The 20,057-nt window shown below is 44.2% G+C and overlaps 1 protein-coding gene across 8 annotated transcripts in view; it reads left to right on the forward strand.

The window, feature by feature from the left end:
* SORCS1 (sortilin related VPS10 domain containing receptor 1) overlaps positions 1-20,057 on the forward strand; it is a 664,028-nt gene that overhangs the window by 481,895 nt on the left and 162,076 nt on the right. For all 8 annotated transcript variants that reach the window (XR_008318829.1, XR_008318830.1, XM_053305813.1 and 5 more), the window contains exon 9: positions 8,243-8,422. Coding sequence is in view for 6 of the 8 variants with exons in the window: in XM_053305813.1 (XP_053161788.1) it covers positions 8,243-8,422 (180 nt within the window). In the remaining 2 variants the exon portion in view is untranslated. The remainder of the gene's footprint in view (positions 1-8,242; positions 8,423-20,057) is intronic.

Consider the following 20,057-nt stretch of genomic DNA (forward strand, 5'->3'; position numbering starts at 1 on the left):
TCACTGGCTGAGTGGCACTCACCAGTCTGTGAAGGATCCTACAAATGTTGGAGGAAGTTCCATGCATCCTATGCAGTCTGTAAGGTGGGTGGACAGAGAGAATTTTTTCTTGCTCACACATAGTACTAGAACCAGGGGTCACCCTATGAAACTGAAGGTTGGGAAATTTAGGACTGACAAGAGGAAGTACTTTTTCATACACCACATAATTAATCTATGGAATTATTTGCCATGGGATGTGGTGATGGCAACCAGCTTGGATGGCTTTAAAAGGGGCTTAGACAATTTCATGGAGGACAGATCTATCAATGGCTACTAGTCTAGTGGTTGTGGGCCACCTCCAGCCTCAGAGGCACAATGCCTCTCAATACCAGTTGCAGGAGAGCAACAGCAGGAGAGAGGGCATGCACATACCTCTTGCCTGTGGGCTCCCCAGAGGCATCTGTTGGGCTACTCACTGTGTGAAACAGGATGCTAGACTAGATAGGCCTTGGGCCTGATCTAGTAGGGCTGTTCTTATGTAAGAGCAGCTGAGACCTATTCTCAGCATTCCCAGTGGGGGTGAGCTGCAGCTGCTCTGATACAGCATTTGGGGTGCTGCATGAAGGAGCAACATGCTCTATCAGGGATTCCCAGATATTTTTCACTACAACTCTCAGCATCCCCAGGTGCAATGGCCTTTGGCTGGACATTATGGGAGTTGTAGTCAACAACATCTGGGCATTCCTGTTAGAGGGAACACTGTACCCCACCATTGGTAGGAGCATCCATAGGCTTCTAAGTGGCGCAAAATCAGCATCCCTTTTGGATGTGCAGCTGGCTGCGTTGAAAGTAAGTCAGAGGTTTTGGAAGTTTCATCTTCATTCATTAATTCATTCAGAAGATATATGCTTTTTCTTTGTGTACACCACCTCGGGATGCACATATCAGACAGTATCTAAATATAATAGGTGGGTAGGTAGGTAGAATATTCTATAGTATATTATGTATATTCATACAGGATTTAATTGACAAGTTTTTTCTTATTTTTTAAAGGTACTAAGCCCCCACTTTTTGAATGTTCTGATGTTTGAACTTCCCAAATTCAGCCATAGTTTTCTGGAAACAATTGCCCTTCAGGGATTCTAATGCAGAATGCAACCTCAGGGACTTGAAAAGCCCTGGGAGGATTTATCCTGTCAGATCACATCATAGATGAGTGTTTGTTGGTGAGAGACGTTTAAAAAGTCATCAAAACCTTTCCGATTCCAGTCAGTTATTGTAATGGTTGTGCTAAAGGTCACTTGGAAATGCCAAACTGCATCTTGTGTGGACTGCTTAGGATAAGGCAGTTTGCTCTGAGATGGTCAGACTTTCCAAAATGCTTAGTCTCCATCTGCTCCATCTTGTCTAATTTCTTCTGAAAACTTAGGAAGGTCATTTGCTAATTGACTTGAGCCCCATCACAGTGAAATCACACACTACTTGAATGTCTGGATCAATTTGGCAAGCTCTGTACTCTTTGTGTTGTATTGCAAGTGAGTTTAGGCATCAGTTTCAAGAGAGGGTAATTCCTGAAATGGCTGCAGCATTTGATGTCACAGAAGCTGACTAGTGATAGGTTCAAGCCCATCTGCATTGTATTTTACAGAGTAGCATAAGCAAAAAGACAGACCCATGACCCAAGGAGCTTACAGCCTAAGTTTTGGCAAAAGGGGAGGCAACAGAATGAGGGGAGAGGAAGGAAGGATGAATGAGACAAGGCTAAAAGGTACAATAGGTTCTCTTCTATAGAACAGCATGTACACTATTATTCACACCCATACATTGTACAGACATACAGATCCACATGTATATATTCACACAATACCTTCAGTGCACATACAGTAGTACACTTCCTACTTGTACCCTGCATTATAAGGGGTCTGTATCTAGGTTCACTTTTTAAATGAACACATGCCCAGTAGGGATATGCAGAATGTTTTGAGCTCGAAACATTCCAACCTGAAACGGGCCATTTCAAGTGTTTCAGGCTTGAAACAGAATACCCTTCAAATGAAGGGCCTGTTTCGGGCTCGGAACAGAATGTCCCCGTTCCAAGTTGGAATGTTTTGGGTATTCCGAGGGCCATACGAGTTTGTTCCATTGGAACAACCGGCTCGACCAGTTGTTCCGACAGAAGGTTCCAGGCATTTGCATTCCATTCCGAGCTCGGAATGGGACACAAATCCCATTCCATGCACATTCCTAATGCACAGTCAATCACACAAAAGGCATGAACATATGTAGAGACACCGGTATGCGTATATAATGTAATGTCTGAACAGGGCTGTACTTAGGTTTAGGTATAATGGGGAGAAGACTAAGGGCTGAGGTGAAGGCTTCACTGAAGAAATGGGTTTAAGAAAAGATTTGAAGAAAGAAAGAAAGAAAGAAAGAAAGAAAGAAAGAAAGAAAGAAAGAAAGAAAGAAAGGCACCAATTTACATGTTATCCTACAACTGAATCCTCCTCTCCCCTGCTCCATTTGGAGCAGGCAATCATCTTCCTTTTCTTGTCCCAAACCTGTTGCCCAAACTCCAAGTGAGAATAAAACTGATTTTGAGAACCCCAGCCCCAGTTGTCTAAAGTTACAGGAGAACTGCAGTGTGGTATGAGGTGGCTAATAGCCTGAGGCAACTGTCACCACATTTGCTCTTTTTTATTCCCCTCCATCACCAGTGTCAGACCTCAGCAGGGGTTAGGCTCCTGGCTGTCAGGGCCCAGAACACTGTCAGTCCAACTGAGCCAAAAGCACGGTCCAAATCAGGCAGTACCAAAGAGCAACAGAGGGCCAAGAGGACAAGAAGCAGGCACATTGTCAAAACCAGAGGGGACAAGATCCAAGACAGCAATAATGGAACTGGAAGGCTAAAAATGGGTGCATAGTCCAAACCAAGCAGGCTGCTACTACAGCGTAAAAGGCATCTTTGATGCACAGCTCAGTGTAGCAGACTTAAAATAGAATCAAAGTAGTGAAAGGAGCTAAGTAAGGTGTCAGAGCCTGAATATGCTGGGATTCTGCTCTCTCTCTCTCTCTCTCTCTCTCTCTCTCTCTCTCTCTCACACACACACACACACACACACACACACACACACACACACACACACATCCTTTTCTTTCCATAGACAACTATATATCCTAATATCACTTAAGCATGCAGAAGAGAGAAGGCAGATGACGTAGAGGCTATTCTGACAATCAGCCAAAACCACCCTAAGAAAGCCCAATCTGGTCTCGGCTGATTGTCAGCATTCCCTTAGCCTCATTGACTGGGAGACTGTGGGGCTTCTGGCCAGTGTTGAGGGAATCCCACAGTGGGAGTTCCAGGGGGGCCTCCTAGCTTCCAAACCTCTCTGCTGCCAGCAGGAGCTGGCAATCATCTGGGTGGGCGATCTGCGCATCCAGCAAAGCGACAGTTGTACAAGTGGAGAAGAACATCCAATCAGTCGGCAATCATGTGGGTGGGCAATCTGCCCGCCTAGCAAAGTGACGGAGAACTGTTGTACGAGTGGAGAACAGCAAAGAACTATTGTACAAGTGGAGAAGATCAGTGATCAGTTTTACCCTGTTGGGTTGGCTTGATCAGCAATTGACTGGAAAGGCTTTAGAAGTGTTGCTGTCTTCTCCCCTCAAACAGCTGTAATTCTGACTTGGAATGCCAACCAGCTAAATGTGTACAGGAGAAGAGTAACATCTTCCCTGTGTGAGTTGCAAGTATGTGACCTGGTGCTGAGGCTGTCCACCTTGCTCTCTCTTTAAGGATTTATCATCCTAGTTATTGGATAGAACATTTATTAACTTATCGCGTTCCTTGGAGGAAAAAGTCTTATTAAATGCTTCCCAAGCAGCTTCCTCTGATGTAGAATGCCACTTTCCTTAACAAGCCCCAAGAGGCCTTATCTGTCACCCCGCACAGAAGCAGCTGTTGCTGAATCCACCTACAGGGTGATCTTTAAGGCAACAAGGTGCTTCATTACAATCTCACGGCATCTTCAAGGGGTGAGCAGTGAAATCTGTATGCACGGAGCTGCAGTGGGAAAGGCGTGTTTAGGATGCTTGCTGTTATCAAAGCAGGTGGCTGCCTTTATTAAAAATGAACAAAGCGCAGCACAGTCAAAAGGAAATGAAACAAGCAGGGTCCTTTATGACTAGAGGGTCTTTAATCTCTTTCAGCTCAATTACTTTGCCCAAATAAAATCAAGGGTGTAAAGAGTTCATAGAGACCGCAGCAGCTTGTGGGATTTGTCCGTGGAATTTGGGTTTCCAGACAGAGTAGCTTCATCACGGCACCCCTCCCCGCCCCCCGCCTCTTCAGAATCTGAACTTTTTTCTCCTTTAGGAGAAATTTCGTGGTGGAATTCAGTGCTTTGCTGTGGTTATACTGAGGGTTAAAACAGCATCAGTTTTCCAGCAGCAGTAGCTACATCACCAGTGATCTCCCTTTTATGTCCCTTTCCCTTTCCTTGTAGGCTTGCCTTTTTAAAATTGTAAGCTGGCTAACTGAGGGCAGAATCCAGACTAAGCTAGTCATGACTATGCAGCATTGAAATAGGGGTAACATGATTCATTTTAGTCCCATTAATTTCAATGGGATTTTGTCATGACTAACTTAATCGGGATCCTGTCCCATGTTTGTTTTTTTAAACCCAGTCATTGTGCAGTTATAGCTTTTGAGGCACTTTATCATTTGTTGGTAATAGCTGGTGATTAAAGCATTAGGCCTACCTCTTCTCCTGGAGCATACATTACATAACATAAGGCATGATTCTGGATGTCTAGAAAGGCAGCTTTCAGCCATGGAGTCTCTCATTTTCTTTGCGTTCTTCTTCATGGGGATACATCTTCCGGGTCTTTATAGAGATTTGCCTTATGGGACTCTGACGAAGCACTAAGGAGTTCCACTTATTAGTGGAGTTAACTCCTTCTAATCCCAGAGTACCCTTCCATATCAATCCAGCTGTTGTGGAACTCCTGCATAGTACAGCAGGGGTTCCCAACCTTAGACTCCCAGATGTTGTTGGACTACAACCCTCATCATCCCCGACCACAACAGCTTAAGGTCACTGTGACTGGGGATGCTGGCAGTTGTAGTCCAACAACATCTGAACTTAGGGCTGGGAATTCCTGCTGTAAAGGATTCTGGAATGCATTCAAACACATATTCTCAGTTTATTCTGGGTGTCAGTAAGTCCAGTCTTCTCCAGCAGCTGCATATTTCAGGCAAAATTACTAATGGTAGACAGGTTAATTCTTAGTTAATTTGTCTAACATTGCCATTCTTCTTGTTTTGGAGAATGGAGTTCTTGTGTATGGAAAATTGTTCAAGAGATAGATAGATAGATAGATAGACAGACAGACAGACACACACACACACGCACACACACCTCAGCCTCACACACACACCACACTCCCCTCCACAACACATCCCATTAGCTCCATCTGTGGAGGAGTGAGAGAGAGAGTAAGTTATTCAGATGAGCCAATTGAGCATTCACTTGCACTCTAACACCTTTCTTTCTTTGTTGTCATTCATGCTGCACACTCACCCTAGTTGGATAGTTTTGCATTTCCAGCCTCCAGCATCTGCCATGTCTCATCTGCCCGACCTTTGCTATCCTGCCAGATCATTTATATGGTTCCAAGTTTTATAATGATGGGAAGAATCTGTGCTCCTGATTCATTTTTAATCAATGAGTTGTTAGGAGAACAGAACTTATCATCCTATGGAAGGGATTAAAACCAACTGATTCAAAAAATGTAGACTCTTAAAAATAGCCAACAGTCTCTGCACTGAGATAATAAATCAGGCAGTACTTTTCTGCCATTAAATTTGCCAAAAGGCAAAGTTCTTTGATCAGCTGGGAAAAAGGCAAGGCGCTTGCAGCATGTTGGCTATTCAGGAAGCATTGGCCTTTAGCTCTCTGCAGTCACCCATTCAAACTCATATACATAATATTGCTCTTTCCCTCTCTCTGAGAAGGGATAAAGGCCAGACAGATGGGCTGCATGTTAATTCTGGCTATCCTGCAGTACTGTAGATTGGTGGGGGGGGGGCGGATTCTGAATCATAGAGTTGGATGGAGGAGGCCAAGTAGGCCATATAGTCAAAGCCCATGCTCGATGCAAGGAATCCAGAGCATCCTCAACCTGTCCAGTGAGGAAGAGTCCACCTCACACCCCAGTGATTAGTTGAATTGTAAGTTGTTTTTACCACTAAGAACCTTCTTCTAACACTTAACCAAAATCTTTCCTCCTCTGACTTAAACCCGTTAAATCTAGTTCTTTCCTTTGGGGCAGCAGAGAACAAGTCTCTGCCCTTTTCTATGGGATTGCCTTTCAGGTATTTGAAGAGTGCGATCATATACTCCATCAGTCTTCTCTTCTCCAAGCTAAATGTACCTAGTGCTGTCAAGCTTCTCTCATGGTCGGGCTGCAGTGTTTTGTAGGCAGAAATTTAGAAGGGCCTCACAACCAATGTCAGTGAGATATTCACTAATTGGAAGAGAGCTTTCTCTTTGGCCTTTAAAAAGACAAGACTTGTGTTCATATTTCCCTTGAAAAAGCATGATGGTAGTAGTGCTTCCATTCATCTCCCCATCTTCAGCTTCTCCATGTCAGTGGGAAGATTGTTTCGTGGCATGATTTACCTAGCAGAAATAACCGGTGAATTACTGCCTCTGACAGGAAGAATAAGGACTGCATTATGTGGTGCGTAGGAGTGGTATTTGTTGCACATGACAAGTTTGCTGACAATTCCTTGGCCTAGTAATATATAGACGGAATAAAGAATGGGGGGAAATGGCAGAAAACCAATGTCAACTCACAGAGACCAAGAATACAAAGTATTATTTCCACTACAAAGAGAGAGAAAGCTAGCCTCGTTATCTGAAAGCTCTTGGAGCACTCAACTGACATTCCTCTTCTTGTTTCGCAGCAGTCTCTAAGCTCTGTGGAAACAGATGGCCATTTTGAGACTGGCAGATTGGCGAGTTCTGGCCACAGAGCAATGGTATCTGTATAATCCAAACTATATTCCTAGTGAGAGTTGCCAACAAAAAGGAGTCTGTCGAGGCAGCACTATTTTCAAATGACAGGTGCTGGGTTCAAAGTTTGCTTGGGACTCTGCTCCCTAATCCTGTAAAAGGGGGTGTTGCCTTGTTGAACCAATGGGAAAATAAAGGCTTGCCCCATTCTCTATTAGTGTTCGAAGGCTGAGATTCAGCTCAGAAAACTGATTTAGCATGGAATGCAGGTGACCTTGGCTCAAATAATGCTTTCGAGAAATAAGATTAATAGGGCTTAATCTGAAGACTCCTATTCTCTCAGTGCTAAAGACAAGTGGGTTTTCGGGGGGTTTTTTAAGGTTTTTAAAAATGGAAAGAAACCTCATACACATGTTATATCTAACATGGCAAGATTCATGGGTATCATAGTTACATGGTCACATACAGCCTGGTCCTGTGCATGCTTACTCAGAAGTGAGTTCCATTTTCTTGAATGGGGTGTTTGCCAGAGTAGCGGGTATTCTGCAAACTTGGCTTCAGAATAACCACCTTGAATGAACCAGTAACTGCCATCTCCTAAATGCCATGTTCTGAATAATACAATGCATTTAAAGAGGGCCCCTTTAAAATCCTAAAGCAGGGCTACACAACTTTGGCCCTCCAGCTGTTATTGGACTACATCTCCCATCATCCTCAGCTACAGTGGCCAATAGTAAGGGATTATGGGAGTTGTAGTCCAGCATCTGCAGGAGGGCCAAAGTTGTACAGCCTTGTCCTAGAGGGACAACCAAGTCACATTAAAACACATTACTTATGGCCCAACTGCCTGTGGTATTTCCTGTGTAACTGAGTAGGTTTCTTTCTCCTTCTCATATCCATAATGCATAGTGATTCCTAACTGTAGAATCTTCTTGCACTGTTAAAGGACAAAAAAATTAATATTCTACATTTCTTATAACAAGCATACTCATCTTCCATTGCTACAGTACAATACTGTCACCAGTGTAAATGTTCACTTAATGTGTCCTCAACTCATTATCACTCCGCATATATTTGCAGAAGAGAGAATGTGTAAAATATGCATGTGCACATGCAAGTAGATTGGCTTTGGTTTCTGATGAGACTCCATAATGAATTTCTGCCTTGCTCTGAGAGGAGTGCCCTGCCTTGCCCTTGCAGCAGAGACAAGTGAGATGCTTCTGTGTTTTCTCTCCCAGGACATGCACGTTATCAGCACTGATGAGAATCAGGTATTCGCAGCAGTCCAGGAGTGGAACCAGAATGATACTTACAACCTTTACATATCGGACACCCGAGGGATTTACTTCACCCTGGCTTTGGAAAATGTCAAGAGCAGCCGAGACCTGGAGGGCAATGTGATGATAGACCTCTATGAGGTATGTGATAACAGCAAATATTCTTGTCCCAGACTGATGCACACATGAACATCACTAGCTAAGGCAGAACTAGAGGGCTATCCTTGATCTGTAGCTGGAAACTTCTGCAAGTGTAGAATGTATCTTCTTTCTGACAAAGGGAGGAGACATCAATAATATGTTTTCACCATGGCTACCTTATCTCCAGTAATTTTCCAATGCAAGTTGCTGATTTTTTTAAACAAAACCTTATATAACTTACGCTCAATACCAATGGCTGTTGCAATCTCTGAACCACTATGATGGATCTTTATACACCACTTTTCAACAAATGTTTGTAAGGGAGCCAGCATAGTATAGTCGTTAGAGTGTTGGACTAGGACCGGGAAGACCCGAGTTTGAATCCCCATTCAACCATGAAACTCACTGGGTGACTCTGGGGCAGTCAAGTATCTCTCAGACTAACCTACCTCACAGGGTAGTTGTGACCCTCAGCGCCTGCTGCCAAGTCAGTCAAACTTGCACCCCTGAAAGTTTATCAAAGCCTTTTATGGAAGCACTTAATGGCATTTTTTTCTTTTGGACTCTATGAAGATAGGCTGCTTGGATCACAGTTTTAATGTGCAATGTATATGTGTACATCATATATAGAAAAGGCAATTATCTTGTCTCTGTGATGCTAGAGGGTTCAAGTGAGAGATGGAAGAGATCCAGAAACTGCTGGCTTTCAGTGATCATGCTTGGGGCAGTGAAGCAATGTATTAAGCTGCTGTATACTACATTGGGCTATCGGCCTCATTTTGTCCAGTATGGCTTACTCTGACTGGCAGATCCCAGGCAGAGAGAGCTCTTTCCCATTCTTTAAAATGGAGATTCTGGGGAATTAGAGCTGTAGCCTTCTGCATACAAAGTGTGTGCTTTCCCACTGAAGCTTTGCTCTAAGCCAGGATCTCCATGGCCACTTTCTGCACTCTTGGGGGCCACTCAGCTGCTGGAAGTGTATTTTGCCATACAACTAAGTTCTTCAAGGGTGGTTCTGAGGCCATCTAGCAATGAGGGGTTTTCAGTTGTGAAGTACATACACTCAGGAATGACAGAAACATTTTATGCACAATCTTGCAGCCTGGAAATATGTGTTTCTTTGCCTTAAGAATGAAGCTGAGGGCAACCATTTGACCATACTTTGATGAGAACCTTGATGGAATCAGACAAAATTCCTTCAAAGGTTGGTTCTCCTTTGTGGGTCAGCAGTTGGCCATCCTTGTTCTATGGAATAATGTCATAGAGTTTTTGTTTTGTATGGGATAAGGCCATATAAGGGGCATAGCTATAATTGAGTGGATGGGTTCAAAGAACCTGTCCCCACCAGCTCCTGAGGGGCTCGCAGTTCCACCCCTCCCTATTTTCTTCATTATCTCCCTCCCTCCAAGGGTCTGCTGGGGAGAGGGGTGAACATGGGCCCCCTCTCCCCTAGTTATGCCTCAGGGCCATTCCTCAGGGGTAGAGCATCTGCTTTGCATACAGAAGGCCCAAGGTTCAATTCCTAGCATCTCCACATAGGACTGGGAAAGATTTCTTCCTGAAAACCCTGGAGAGCCACTGCCGGTCAGTGTGGACAATGCCAAGCTTGATGGACCAATGGTTTGAGTCTGTAAAAGGCAGCTTCCTATGTTGTTTGTTTCCATCTAAAATGGAGCAACTGTGCTTACCTAAATATGAATGCCACCAGGAGAATTGGCTTTGACTTTGACACTTGACTTTGAGCATCTTTTACTGGCAAGCACCTTGAGACAACCATGCACAAAGCTTGAATGGCCGCTGTTTAAAAGCAGACAGATTGTGGAGGAATGGGCATGCTATTTCCTGATCACACTGGGGAGAATTTCTTTTTTGTGGGGGGGGAAACTATTAATCCTTCTAGCGCTCTGGCAGTCTGTTGAAAAGGCTGTTGCCTCCTATTACCATCAGGTTGAGGAGTGGTTTCACTGCATTATGTAAAGGTGTCCTACATCCCAAGAGGGGGAGGAGGGGGGATCGAACGAAAGGCTTCTGTATTATGAGGCTGACAGTTCATAGCAGCCTGGATTGAAATTGATGTGATCAGACCGGTCATGTCGTATCTGCTGATTGCCTAGATAGAAAGAATATTGGCTGACACCAAGGCTGGCACAAAGCGTTCCCTTCAGCCTGATTGTTCTGGCTGGGAGCAAGCTGAAAGCCATCCAGTGCAAGTCTCCCAGCAGGATTGCTATGAATGATGAATGCTTAGGGGTAAATGGAGACGAAGAACCGATAGCAAAAACAAAATCCATAGATGAATTAGAAAGAGGGATAAATAAAAGGGAGAGGATCAGAGTCTGTGTGGCTAGGAAAAAAGTGGTGGTAGTACTTTGGAGCAGGCAGAGAAAGAATAATCCCAATAACAATGATGGATGTTTGTCAAACAGGCCAACTGCATTGCCACAGGCAAATTGTGGCCCTTGCTCAAGTGTATTATGTGATTTCCCCCCCCCCCCATTATGAACAGCATGGCTATCTTATTTTCAGGATTGCTCTCTAAATCCTGGTAGAACATGGTGACTTGTCCTTTATAGTAAGTGGTGGAGTTGAAGGACAAAATGAAAGCATAGGAACCCCCTTCCTTAAGCCACTGGAGGAACATGTTGGCAGATTTCTGTAGAGAAGTTTTCCAGTCTGTTGACCATAGAGTCCCGAGCTTCCCTTTGACTGCCATGTCAGACCTGGGTTCTATTTAGCCTCATCCCTTCTGCAAAGAGCCATGTGGGTTTAGGGGTGGGGCTGTTATATCACTCCATTTCAGGATGGATGGTGGCCACTGTTTTGCATTCTTTAAAGATAACAACACCTGCTCTTCATGAATTGCTGATGATCACGGGGGTGTGTGGTGTTGTTGTTTTAAGTATGTGGTTTATTTTTATAGCATTGCATGCTTTAGCACCTTGTATTTATTAGGTCATTAGGTTCATGTAATTCATGTCATTTAGTCTCCAAGCAATAGCTCAGGCCATGTTTTCTAGCTACCAGAGCTGATGCTGAAGATTGTGAACCATCTCTGATGCTGAACAGCACCCTCTGTAGGAGGTTGCCCTTATGAGATCAGAAGGCTATGCTTCACAACGTTCATATTTGGTTACCACCCTCTGGCATGTGATGTATAGCTTTATCTAAAGTAATCCAACACTGGATAATTTGTTGCTTTCTATTTCATGTATACAGTTTATGAATAGGCAGTAATGGGCTGGATGAGGGATAATATACTCAAACTGAATCCAATAAAGGTGGAGGTGCTCATTGCTGGGGGTCGTAATCTACAAGATGGGGTAGAGCTTCCTGTTCTGGACAAGGTTACACTCCCCCAGAAAGAACAGGTTCATAGCTTGAGAGTGCTCTAGGGAGTGCTCTCAGGTTGAGGCTCTGCGAGGAGTGCTTTTTACCAGTTACAATTGATTTGTCAACTCCACCCATTCCTTGAGGAAAATGACCTGAAAACAGTGGTACACCAGCTGGTAACCTCCAGGTTGGACTACTGCAATGTGCTCTATGTAGGGCTGCCTCTGTACATAGCTGGGAAACTTAGTTCAGAATGTGTAGAACAGTGAGTTCAGAATGTGGTAGCCAGATTGGTCTCTGGGGTATCTTGGAGAGACCACATTAAGCCTGTTCTTAAACACTTGTACTGGCTGCTGATATGTTTCTCGGCAAACTTTAAAGTGCTAGTTATTATATTTTTGTTATTACAAAGTGCTAGTTATTACCCTGAATGGCTTAGGTCAGGGTTACCTGAGAGATTGCCTTTCTCTACAAGATCCCCACCACACATTACGATCACCAGAAGGGGTCTGTCTTTGGGTGGATTGGGCCTAGGATTGGACCTAGGATTGGGCCTTCTCAGTTGTTGCCCCTGGGTTGTGGAAAATGCTCCACATGGATCTAAGAGGACTGTCTTCTAAGAGAGCCTTAAATAGCAATATAGCAATAGCAATAGCACTTACATTTATATACCGCTCTATAGCTGGAAGCTCTCTAAGCGGTTTACAATGATTTAGCATATTGCCCCCAACATTCTGGGTACTCATTTTACCGACCTCGGAAGGATGGAAGGCTGAGTCAACCTTGAGCCCCTGGTCAGGATCGAACTTGTAACCTTCTGGTTACAGGGCGGCAGTTTTACCACTGCGCCACCAGGGGCTAAAAAGACCCATCTTTTTAGCCTGGCTTTTAAATATATCTTGTATGAATTTGAATTTGAATTAGTTTTAATCTGGTTTAAATGTTTTCTGATTTTAATTGTTTTATGTTTTATGTTGTTATTATTATTATTTACATTTTATATCCCGCTCTTCCTCCAAGGAGCCCAGAGCGGTGTACTACATACTTAAGTTTCTCCTCACAACAACCCTGTGAAGTAGGTTAGGCTGAGAGAGAAGTGACTGGTCCAGAGTCACCCAGCTAGTATCATGGCTGAATGGAGATTTGAACTCTGGTTTCCCCAGTCCTAGTCCAGCACTCTAACCACTACACTACACTGGCTCTTAATTTTTTGTTTTAATGTAAACTGCTTTGAGCCACTTTAGGAAGGAAGATCTATAAATTGAAAAAATAAATAAAAATGAAACTGACTGACTGTGACTAATGCAGCACTTGTGCAGCAAAGGAAGTACATGTGCAGGCTCAGTGCAGCACTAAAGCAATGCAGGCACTCTGATAGAGAGGGGGACAATTTTCACGCATTTCCTGTTTCCTCTGAATGCTCTATGCCACCCAAAAATATGTCCACCCAGAAATATGAGGCATATTTTCAGGTTGCACAGAGCACTTTAGAGGGAAGGGGAAATCAGAAAAACTATCTTTCCCCCTCTGTATGAGCACCCACACTACTTTAGTCTCTGTAAAGCTTTTGTACTTTGTGTTTTGCTGGTCGAATGACCGTAACAATAAAGATTTGATTTTGACTTTAGTCTGGAATTCAGTTGCTGCATGTGTACTTCCTTTGCAGGAACATCGGTAACTGCCTTCTAATGAGTCAGACTATTGTTCATCTAGCTTAGTATTTTCTACCCTGACAGGCAGCAGCTCTCCATGGTTGCAGGCAGGAGTCTCTCCCAGTCCTACCTGGAGATGCCAGGGAGCAAAACTGGGACCTTCTGCATGCAAAGCAGATGCTCTGCCACTGAGCTACAGTCCCCATCCCCTTGCATACTGCATTACTCAGGATGTCAGCCACTGTTTACATAGTGCTTCCCAATGCTCTTTACCAAGTGAAGTTGAGAAATGAAACTGTTGTATCTGATGGAGCTGATCCCTCTTTGCATTCTTAGGAAGCCCTTTCGTTTCATTAAAGTGTCTCTCACTTTTCTTTGTAAACAAATGTGCTGAGAGAGAGAGAGAGAGAGAGAGAGAGAGATTCTATCTACTGCTAATCTCCCTCTCACCCTTTGTATTTCAAGCACTGATGGAGATGGAGAATTACAAAAAATACTCATTTATTTTACTTGAATTATTTGTACCACTATTCTTCACCCCAAGGACTCTCAGAGCAGCTCAGAATGATTGCAGAAAGTATCTCTGTGCTGGTTTATTCTCAGCTGTGTACTGAAGAGGTGACTAGTGCAGTTTGCATAATCCCATCTACCTGTGTAAATGTATACGTCTATTATTTATCTGTGTAAACCACCCTGAGCCATTTTGGAAGGGCGGTATAGAAATCGAATAAATCATCATCATCATCATCATCATCACACACACTGAAGTTAAAAGAAAAATGGGAAGTGAATACATCAGGAGAGTTAGAAAAATCCTCAAGTCCAAACTCAATGGCGGGAACACCATACAAGCCATAAACACCTGGGCTATACCTGTTATCAGATACACTGCAGGAATAATAGACTGGACCCAGGCAGAGCTAGAGACGCTAGATCGTAAGACCAGGAAAATCATGACCATCAATCATGCTCTGCACCCCCGCAGTGATGTCGATAGGCTATACCTCCCTCGCAGCTCAGGTGGAAGAGGAATGCTGCAAGTCCATCAAACAGTAGAGGAGGAGAAAAGAGGCCTTGAAGAATATATCAAGGACAGTGAAGAAGATGCACTTCAAATGGTCAATAATGAGAAACTATTCAACACCAATGAAACAAAGCAGGCCTACAAGAAAGAACAAGTCAAGAACCGAGCAGAAAAATGGAAAAATAAGCCCCTGCATGGTCAATATTTGCACAGTATAAGTGGAAAATCAGACATCACCAAGACCTGGCAATGGCTTAAGAATGGCAACTTGAAGAAAGAAACAGAGGGTTTAATACTGGCTGCACAAGAACAGGCACTAAGAACAAATGCAATAAGAGCAAAAGTCGAAAAATCCACCACAAACAGCAAGTGCCGCCTTTGTAAAGAAGCAGATTAAACCGTGGACCACCTAATCAGTTGTTGTAAAAAGATCGCACAGACTGACTACAAACAAAGGCATGACAAGGTAGCAGGGATAATACACTGGAACATCTGCAAAAAATACAAGCTAGCTGTAGCCAAAAATTGGTGGGACCATAAAATTGAAAAGTGGTAGAAAATGAAGATGTAAAAATATTATGGGACTTCCGACTACAAACAGACAAACATCTGCCACACAATACACCAGATATAACTGTAGTTGAGAAGAAAGAAAAAACAAGTTAAAATAATCGCCATAGCAATACCAGGCGATAGCAGAATAGAAGAAAAAGAAATAGAAAAAATCACAAAATACAAAGATCTACAAATTGAAATTGAAAGGCTGTGGCAGAAAAAGACCCAAATAATCCCAGTGGTAATTGGCGCCCTGGGTGCAGTTCCAGAAGACCTTGAAGAGCACCTCAACACCATAGGGGCCACAGAAATCACCATCAGCCAATTACAAAAAGCAGCTTTACTGGGAACAGCCTATATTCTGCGACGATATCTATAACAACAGCAACAACATTGACAATAACATTCTGACATCCCAGGTCCTTGGGAAGGACTCGATGTCTGGATAAAACAAACCAGTCAATAACACCTGTCTGACTGTGTAAAATAATAATAAATAATATGGGTAAGGCTTGAATGCATTGCATCATCCTGAGGGTATATATTTTGTGTTGCCTGCAACTTGCTGTTCTTATAGGAACATAGGAAGCTGGCATATACTGAATCAGACCATTGGTCTATCTAGCTCAATATTGTCTTCACTGACTGGCCGTGGCTTTTCTAAGGTTGCAGGCAAGAATCTCTCTCAGCCCTATCTTGGAGAAGCCAGGGAGGGAACTTGGAACCTTCTGCTGTGCCCAGAGCAGCTCCATCCCCTGAGGGGAATATCTTACAGTGCTTAAACTTCTAGTCTCCCATTCATATGCAACCAGAGCGGACACTGCTTAGCTAAGGGGACAAGTCGTGCTTGCTTCCACAAGACCAGCTGTCCTCTCTAAAAATCCAACTTGGTGCCTGAAGGAGGAAGACACTAGGTTTCCACACAACCAGTCATAGGAACATAGGAAGTTGGCATATACTGAGTCAGACCATTGGTCACAGTGTGATCACCTGGGACATGATAGTGATACATTATTAAAGAGCATTTTGTATTATGTATCACTATCATCTCCCAGAGGATCACAAAACAGTAGCAAAGCAAGAGCAAAGTCACAACTGACAGTTTGTGAGTTTAGGGGTGTGCTGTGTTGGAAAGAAGAAGTGTCCTTTTCACTGTCTTTTAAATCCATCCTGGACATATTTAATTCCGTAGGACTCAGGACCTAATTCACAAAGCACAGGTGATTTCAGTGGAGCTTATGCAGGGCTCTCATATAGCATATTGAGGATCTTTTCTATTTTAGTGCTTTTCACTCCTGGCCAAAGCAGTGCAGGGGCAGGTGAGCAGATGTAACCTATTTTTAGGTGAATGTGACCTGTTTTTAATGTAACCTGTTTTTATACATATGTTTTACAAATAAAACCCAAAATGTAGAAAATCTGAAAGTGGGGAAGCAAAGCCTAGAAGTTTCCACTATCCTCAGGAATCTACTGCAGCTAGTCACTCACATAGTGTGCATTGCAACATGGGTGGTGGAAGCCACAGTGTAACTTTGTGTAAACACAGTTCTGCAATTGGATGCTCACTGTAAATAATGAGGTGGCCTGATGGCAAGCCTGGGCATGGTCCTCTCTCACATAATTGATTGTTTTAATCTGTTTTATGAATTTGAACTGTTTTATATTGTTTTTACATTTGTTCTGCTTTAACTTTATACACTGCCTAGAGATGTCTGTACCAGGCAGTATAGAAAGTTAGATAGATAGAATGATAGAGTGAGATGGTTGTGGAAAACCATGCCAGTTAAACTAGTAGAGAACCAGTACACATTTGTGATGTCAATATGACAGGTTAGCTCCCCAAGTTAGCTGGGTCTATTTGTGGAGAGATGGGACCATAGGTTTTCTGTGAATGCCTATAGAAGGTTGCTGCCTCTTCACTGACCTTTTGCACAGGGTCCCATTTGGGCCAACCTAGACATGACTTTAAACACATCATTAGCTCTGCATGTCTGGGTATTTGTTTTGTTTTGTTTTGTAAACACTGACTGCATGGGAGTCCCGGCTTCAGATCACATTGAAGCCCTGGACTGAGAAATAATTAAAGTTTTATCCTTACCATGTTCTTACCATGCTCAGTCCTTCTGCAACCACTGTTAGCCCCAAGAGGAAAGCTGCCATGGGTGCCAAAGGCAGCAATGTTTTTATCTGCAACACCTTGGGATCCCCAAGGTGAAAGGCTGTTTATAAATCTAATAAACAAATAAATGGCAGCTTCCTTCCTGGGGCAAATAAGCCACAGACAGTGGGGAGGTCAGAACCTGGATCAGGAATGCAGTGTGGGAGGAGGTGGGTTAAGTATTTGCCCTACTGAAATCATAACCTGGATGCCATTAATGCCAATTGAAAATTGCCTCCTAAAGCAGATAACAGCTGCAAGGTGCCCTGATCTGGATAGGGACCATAGCAGGCACAAAGGGTTAAATCTAACCTTCCCTACACCACAGTCCTGATCTGGATTGTGCCCCACATATATTATCTACCCCCCCTGCAACAAACAAACAAACAAAATCTGAACATGCAGATCAAATGATGTATTGGTTAGGGATGTGCGAACCGGCTCCTGGTCAAGCTGGTTCACCATCGAACCGGGCCAGCTTGAAGACTCGTCCTTGAGCCAGATTGGGCCCTGTTCAGCTTGACCTTGAGCCGAACCCTTGGGCCGGCTTGGGGCCGTTTAGAGAGATCTAAAGTAAAATAATATTTTTACAAAACTCTCACCATCAGGTCCGGCAGTCTCCAGGGGTGCTGCTGCAGGGAAGGTGTCTCTGTATGTCCCCCTCCCCGCTGCCAGACTTCCCCTACTCTTCCAGGGGTCATTTTGGTCAATTTTTGGGCCATTCTGGCCCTTTTCCCAGTTTTGGTGGCCATTTTGGAGGCTGTTGTGCATGTGTCCTGCCCATTTTCATGGCCAGGTCATGACAATTCACAGATCGCTTAATTGCATGGCCATGGAAAAAAATGAAACCACACAGAGAATTGCAAGTGCTTTTTACATAGATAATTTGCACACAGAATTTCAGGCCTACTTTTTTCTACCCTTTGGAGGAGAGGAGAGCTGTCAAATCTGCACTCTTCCAAATGAGGAAGAAACCAGCTCCAAAGGTTCTGGGTCTTCTATCCTCTGCAAAGGAGTAGGGATGTGCACGAACCAGTTTTGAGGCCATTTTAGAGACCTCCGAACTGGTTCAGATGCTGGGGCCGGTTCGAAGTTTGAATGTCCCGGTCTTGGCACTTTAAAGGCAGGGGGAGGGTGCACTTACCCCTCCTGCTGCTTTTCCCCCACCGGCACTGTATTTTTCTAAAAACCTCCGGGGCGGCAGCATACACCCCTGCTGCCCCGTTGCCCTTATCAGCTGGAAGTAGCCAGAAGTACTGGGCATGCATGCACCTGTTGCATGCACATGCACCTCCGTCTGTAGTGCACGCACGCACAGGGTCAGGAGAGGAAGAGACCAGAGGGGTTCGAAGGTGGCTGCAGTGAAAGCCCTTTTCTACTACTTTTAGCCTACTTTCCAGTAGGCTTATGAGATCACCCGACATTCTGTGTGTCTGTGTGTGTGTCCCCCATCAACTTCGCAACACCTGAACAAATATGAACCAAATTGGGTACAGTTGTAGGGACACATAGGGACACCTCAATGGCATAGTTTGTCATGATGTCATCCACCCTGATTCAAGATGGTGGACACGCAAGCTTTTGAGGCTCAAGTGGGTGAACTTGTGAACCAACTAACCAATTTAAACCAAATTTGCTACAGTTGTAGGGGCACAGGGGAAAATGTCAATGGCATAGTTTGTGTGGGTGTGAATGGAACTGGCTGGTCCAGTTCAGTTTGAGTCCGGGCCAGTTCAGTCCGGCAACCCCTTGAACCCCCCCTGGTTCAGTTTGGTCTGGGGAGGTTTCACGACCCCCCCCTTTAAAGTTTTTTTTAAAAAAACTTACCCCCTCTGGGGGAGTTGTTGGAGGTGGCAGGGGGTCCACGGAGCTGAGCAGGGGATGGTTCAGTTCAACCCCGAACAGTTGAACCAAACCAATTTGACGTTGTGGTTGAACTGAACCATCCCCTGTTCGGTTCAACCCCAAAGAGCTGGCTGGATGACCAGTATGGACATCATGGGAGGTCAGCGGGGGGATGTTGAAACTGCACATCCCTAATAGTTTTTGATGATATAATCTACCACATTCCAAGATGGCAGATGCATGAATGTTTGAGGTGCAAGTGGGCTAACTTGTGTACTGTCTAACTGATTTGATCCAAATTTGCACATGGGGAAACCTCAATGCCATATTTGGTGATGATATCATCCACTCTAATCCAAGATGGCAGACGTGTGAACTTTTGAGGCTCAAGTGCACTAACCTGAGAACTGTCTAACCTATTTCGACCAACTTAGATACAGTTGTAGTGAGTGACACACAGGACACCTTAATGGCGTAGTTTATGATGTCATCCTCAAGATGGCGGACATGTGAACACTTGACGTGCAAGAGGTCTAACTTGTGGACCTTGATTTGAATCAAATTTAGTCCAGTTGCAGACACAGTGAAAGGAAAGTAGGCAGATTAGTTGTCCCCAGACCCCGGCCCAAGAAGACACAGAGACGTTAAATGGATGAAACGGGCCACGTTTATTAATAAACAAATAGGCATAGGCGGACTGTAAACCAGGTGATTAATCACCAACATAGAACAGTGCGGGCCCCTAGGCGTGAGCTAGGATGCTACCATCCTATTCATCACCTGACATGGGCGACACACCCTGGCTCAGGAAACAAGCGGGTATACCCCACCTGTCTCCTTCAAAGCCAACCGCCCTCCAGAGAAGAGGGGATCTGGACAGCTCAAGGTCTTCACCCACCCCAGACCGCACAGCCCAAAGGTTGATGAAATCCTTAAGCAGGTTTCCTGGCAATCAATTTCTCCCCGTGCCGCACAGGCTACAAAGGAGCGATTGACCATTCCACCTTACAATATCCAAGGGTGCTCACCATACTCTAACCAACCACTTACCCCTTAGCCCGCACTGTTACT

This window comes from Hemicordylus capensis, chromosome 3 (assembly GCF_027244095.1).
Source record: "Hemicordylus capensis ecotype Gifberg chromosome 3, rHemCap1.1.pri, whole genome shotgun sequence".
Lineage (NCBI taxonomy): Eukaryota > Metazoa > Chordata > Lepidosauria > Squamata > Cordylidae > Hemicordylus > Hemicordylus capensis.